Raw genomic sequence first — 6,000 nt, 5'->3', positions numbered from 1 at the left:
AGCATAATATCATGAAATGCTTTAATCAAGAAACATATCTATTAAATTATTAATTTATAATAATTCATAATAATAATTTATAATTTTTTTGGATAAAATTCCAAACTAAATAGACTATGCTCAACCTAAAAATTTATCTAAATATTATCGTTAATTATTTATAATATGCTATATAATCAAATAAACTGGTTAGTCTCATTTAAACCATCACATAATTTTGTAAAAAAAATTTACTTCACCATTTTAACTGAGCAAACAATCTTGAATTTTTATGAAATTTTATAAAAACCTGAGAAATATATAAAACTAAATACACACTAATTTTTAACTTCAAATAGAATTATTAGAGGCTAAATTATCCTCCTAATTCACTACCAATACCTATTTTGAAATTGAGTTGGACTATTTGAAATTATAAACGTTTGTTCACAAATGTGATATTCACTCAATTTCAAATCTCACAAAACTATAAATAATTTTTTTTAAATATATCAAAGGCACAGAGTCTAATCATCTCATTAAAAAAGCCAATTCAGATCGAATAGAATCCCTTTTCAAAAAATAAAATATTTTGAGTACCTCATATTAGGCCACCCGTAACTCTGTAGCCATACTAGAGGTTTTAGAATCACAAGAGAATTATACAAAATATATCTAAAAATTAAATATTAATTCAAAGTGTAGGTTACTCAATAGTAGTTGAAAACATTATCATATAATCTATAAAACTAAAATCTTAGATATAGTAAAGGAAGAATTGGGCTTTCTTACCTCAACCATTTTTATAACTAAGGTTTCCTAGTCTCCATGAGAAAAACTAAAAATATAGTTGAAGAAGAAAATAAAGGATCATGAGTTATCAAGTTGGTAAAGAGGATGAGACCAAAATTATTGGGAAACAACAGAGAGCATCACATATGTAGTAGAAAGTAAAAACAAAAACTAGTTTCCTAAAATAATATTATCTAATCGTCGTGCGAAGATTGTGAGCGAAAAACTCGAAAGCGATAAAATCGCGTAACTACATAAAGTAGTTGAGACATTCTCACATAGGGGAGATCATAGATCCCATAATCTGCAGATCTCAGTCCGTGGATGAAGGAGCTCTTGCAAACTCTTCTCTAACGGTGATCTATACAACAGATACGACGACGACACACCTCTTCACGCAACACTTTCTTTCCTCACGGTCGTGCATTATCACACCACAATAACCAAGGAGGGATCAGTCTCTCTTGTTGTCCTCTCACACCAGAGAAGAGGTAGTCAACTAGAGAAAGAGGCAGGGAGGAGGTGAAGGAGATGGCAACAATAGGGATTTAGCCAATGATCCGTTAAGCCCCAACTCCTATATACAAAGATCCCTCTTTACTTATCCTAATGGATCTGCCTTAATGGGTATTGGATCTTCATCCAATTATTCTAACTTAATGAATATTATATAATCATCCAATAACCACTATAAGCTCTATTGAGTCTCACTCAATGGATCCAATAAAATAATAATTTATTGGATATATTATATTCAATCCTCTACTTATCACGTTATTCACCATATGTGTATGACCATCTAGGCTCAATATCGAGCTGATCGTGAGTTACACTTATTAGAACTTTTTATAACTCATTAAATTATTATCTTAATAATAATTCACTTAATTCATCGACTATGGACGTACTAAGCCACTGTGTCATAGTCCTTGGATGATATAGGGGGGTCTAATCCATTGGACATGTATGCCCTTATTTACAATGTATTTATAGTCTCTCATATATCTAATATCCCAAAGATCATATATTGGGCATAGTGTTATCAAGTTTGTACGAAATCTATTCAAGTCTCACTCTAATTGGATTCTCTCGAATAACTCATTATCTCTAATAATTCATCATAATCCAATTTACTATATCTATGGATTTTCCTAAGTGAAAGCCCACGAGATATTTCTCTCATGATATCGAAAATGAATGATATTCTATTGACACTCAATTACCTTCGTAAGTTTGGTTGTCGTTCTCAATGACCATATATACTAAATTCAGAACTTTCAGACCTATAAGTCTGGTTTCAAAGAACGAAGTACTCAAATAATGTATCCTTGGTGTCTCAAGTCTAAGAACCAGACATACAACTAAGACTACGGAATCATTGTCTTACGTTAAGTTATTATTAACCATCTAACATTCCGTAAGCAAATCATTCAGTGAACTCATTCTCTAATGAGCACCTGTGCTATATCATTATTGTTCCCACATAAGCAGCTATGAGATCAGCTACTTTCATCATATGGACGGGTATATAATACATCAGTCTGTCTGGCTATCTTGATGTCTCTTTCGAGTAATCTATGATCGAAATATTTAGCGATATGTGTTCATAGACGAATTGGTCTCACTATCATAATCTCATCATGATCCAATTCTCATTGCATAAATCTAAAGACATCACAATATATATTTATCACATAATAAAAAATAAAAAAATATATAATAATAATAACAATAAAAAAATATTGTGTAATATATCACATGTGTCATCACTCACGTAATTAGCTTTTTGGACACATGTAATTAGCAAAAATATAATAGATAAACTTAATAAGTTATCTTAAAGTATAAGTGTAGATCGTTGAATCCTATTGGATGTTATTTTAAGTTTTTTTATTAATATAATTATAAGATTTTATTAACTTTAATTGAGTATAATTTTATTTGATAAATATTATATTTTTATCTAAATATATCAATAAGTTTAGTATAACACTCTTCTTTAATTTATATTTTTATTTAATTTTTTATTACTCCATCCAATAGATAAACAATTTATTATTCCTCACACACATGATGTTTATAATTTAAGCTTCCTTTAATCATATTGAAACTAATCGAGCTTTTGTGATTCACTTAAGGTCAATTACAATTGAATCGTCATTTCTAATCACTATATGTATCATTATTATTATTATTATTATTATTATTATTATTATTATTATTATTATTATTACTTAATCTAATATTTAAATTCGTTAGCATACTTAAACTTATTACGCCGAATGCCCATATATTTTTTTAACAAAATATACTTCAAGTAAATATTGATCCTTATGCATGTTCAACCAAAATTTCTTACAATATTGAGAATAATAGTTTTGGAAATAATATATTTCAACTTTAAAAGTTGACAACTGAACATATTATTTACCATATTTATGAAGCATAACATCACAAATCATATCAATAAGTAACAATAATATATATATTTATATTGACATATTATTTATAATTTAATGTATATAAGAATCTCGATATTTGGTATAATAAAAAATATTTAAAAGTATTTTTATTCGATTTTACTGACATAATGAAACTATCGATTAAAGTTTTTTGTTCTTTTATGCTAATTGTGACGTGACATGTTATCTTATTATTATTTGATAATATTGACAGCAATTTTGATATTACTCTATCATTATGGTTATTAGTATGCATGAATTAATTATGTGTCTAACATATTAATTTCGATCAATTATTATATATTTTATTATAAATAATAAATAATAAATAATAAATACAGGATTCGAACTTACGATTTTATGATAAACTATTAAAGTTCTTCCCATCTAACTAAATGATACTTTCAATTATTATTTTTTTTACCGATACAATACAAATTAAGTAGTAAGAGAATGATGATGAAGAAAATTAAAAAAATATATTTCGTTGCAATCAAAATCTGAAAAATGTGTTACACAACAATGATGAAGAAACTGCGTCGCTCTCGTTTTTGCCATTCATTTGTAAGAACATGAATTGATTCACGCGGAAGACGCAATAGGAGACTCTGTTTTGGAGACTCTGATTCATCCTCCAACATGCGGACATCTATCTACGTGATCCCATGATGACAATGATCGATCAATCCTACATCCACCTTCCAAGCTTATATAGTCCGCAACTCCTTCCCCTTCCAACCGTCTGCTCCATCGCACTCGCTCGTTCTTCCGCTCCGTTTGCAAGCCAGCTTTCTTTTGGAGCCTTTCTGCCTGTAGAGAGAGAATTTGCTGTAAGTTGCAAGTTGTCGATACCAGATGAGGAAGAGCTGCAACGGATGTCGAATCCTGCGGAAGGGCTGCAGCGACGGGTGCACCATCCGGCCCTGCCTGCAGTGGATCAAGAACCCCGAGGCGCAGGCCAACGCCACCGCCTTCCTCGCCAAGTTCTACGGCCGCGCCGGACTCGTCAACCTCATCAACGCCGGCACCGAACACCTCCGCCCTGGTATGTATATATCTCTTGCGTCAGGAGGAATTTGAGTGATGATGATCGTTCTACTGTAAAGGCTGGGAGTTGAAAGCGTCGTGCGTGTGTCTCTTTGTCAGCCATATTCCGGTCGCTGTTGTTCGAGGCTTGTGGGCGGATCGTTAACCCGGTATATGGCTCGGTGGGATTGCTTTGGTCCGGCAGCTGGCAGCTGTGCCAGGCGGCCGTCGAGGCGGTGCTCAAGGGGGCGCCCATCATCCAGATCTCGTCCGACTCCGCCGCTGGCGCTATTCCGGCGTTCAAGGCCCACGACATCCGCCATGTGTCCAAGAACCTCAGCGCCGGTGTCGTACCCGGGGACCTCCACGAGGTCGCCCCCAAGTCACGGACCCGATTCAAGCGCTCGGCCGGAAGTCCAGCTGCGCTGGTCGTCTCGAAGCCGGGGCTCTTCCGACGGGCGGCGAGCCACGAAACGGAGGAGGAGGCTAGCCGCGAGGACGGGAGCGCGTTCTCGGCGGAGGGATCGCACGTGATCCTGGGGGAGCCGGAGGGCGTACGGCTGGACCTGAGGCTTGGCCTGGAGCCGGAGAACCGGACCGGGGAAAGAGGAGCGGAGGCGAAAGTGCGGGGCGCGTCGCCGTCGGACGCGCGACCGGTGGGGCCGAGGCTCAGCTTAGCGGCATGACCCGTGGAAGTGTGGTTGCGGTCGGACCTTCCATTCTCTTACTCTCGGGGCCCGCAGCGGCATGCGAGTGGGTGGACCGGAAGTAACCTCAGTTCGACGCTTAGCGGGGTTTAATTTTGTTTTAACCTCCCTCCCTCATAAAATGTGTAGCGTCCGCCGCCGCCGCCGTCTATTTCGATGCGGTGTGGATGGGGCTATAATGTAGTCTGGCATCATATTAGGTTCATTTTTCATAGGGGTGTCACGAGCTCGTCCTACATAAGTTTGGCATGGAGGGATGGACAGCGTTGCAGCCGCCGTCATCTTCCTCGACATCCATTTTGCGTGATGTAATTCGAACGTCGAAAGCAGGCTCTCGACGCTTCCACTAGCTATCTTCTGGTGCATGGCCCCTGTCACATATACGGCAAATGGACAACTGTGAGTTGATTTGAAGGTGGCATCGATGCAGAGCCTTCCTCCACCTCACGTCCATTTCCCGGTTGCTTAATAGGCGATGGGTGCATCGGGCATGATCGCAGTTGGAGGGCGGTAACTAAACTCGTAGGTCTCGTTCGGCGCCGTGCGTCAACTCACAGCTCGGACATGGTGTTCATTCGAGTCGCAATACACAAGATAAGTTGTAGGAAGCATGTATCGTCGCTTCATGCAGGAGATAAATGCATGCTCTGTGGTTTAAAGTATGGTCCACGAAGGCCCATCAGACCGAATGATAGGAGCAATTAGATCAAAGGCCGGACCGAGATTTGTTGTTGTCTTGTGCACACTCCGTATGGGGCTATGCACACAGACATGGATCGTATGGGGTGGATTGGCTCAGATGAATGATCGAAGCGTGGGTTCGGTCTTGATTCAGATGCTAGAATACTTGCTTGGTGGCGGCTGATTCGGGCATTATACGTGATAACAGCTAAGAATTCTGATCATAATAGTTTTTTTTTAACTATACAAGGAAATACTGGCTCACAGATGAATCTCCAATTATCGTAGTTGGAAATCCTTGTTGAAAATTGAGGAGCAAGAAAAAAACAGAATACTACGATACGAATAAAAAG

The 6,000-nt window shown here is 37.5% G+C and overlaps 1 protein-coding gene across 1 annotated transcript; it reads left to right on the top strand.

Annotated features, from left to right (window-relative positions):
• The first annotated feature begins 3,957 nt into the window (after window positions 1–3,957).
• LOC135598061 (LOB domain-containing protein 41-like) lies at window positions 3,958–5,087 on the top strand. The gene is made up of 2 exons (XM_065091584.1): window positions 3,958–4,278; window positions 4,380–5,087. The coding sequence occupies exons 1-2, from the start codon at window positions 4,089–4,091 to the stop codon at window positions 4,943–4,945; spliced, it is 756 nt and encodes a 251-aa protein (XP_064947656.1). The 5' UTR covers window positions 3,958–4,088; the 3' UTR covers window positions 4,946–5,087.
• Window positions 5,088–6,000: the final 913 nt, after the last annotated feature.

This window comes from Musa acuminata, chromosome BXJ2-1 (genome assembly GCF_036884655.1).
Source record: "Musa acuminata AAA Group cultivar baxijiao chromosome BXJ2-1, Cavendish_Baxijiao_AAA, whole genome shotgun sequence".
Classification (NCBI taxonomy): Eukaryota; Viridiplantae; Streptophyta; class Magnoliopsida; order Zingiberales; family Musaceae; genus Musa; species Musa acuminata.
The sequence above is the reverse complement of the archived record's forward strand: the minus strand, read 5'-3'. Positions and strand labels throughout refer to the sequence as shown.

Excerpts from the sequence above, each read along its gene's own strand:
- LOC135598061 (XM_065091584.1), top strand. The coding sequence starts at position 4,089 with ATGAGGAAGAGCTGCAACGGATGTCGAATCCTGCGGAAGGGCTGCAGC. Across the intron at positions 4,279-4,379 it reads CACCGAACACCTCCGCCCTG|CCATATTCCGGTCGCTGTTG; the intron begins GTATGTATATAT and ends TCTCTTTGTCAG.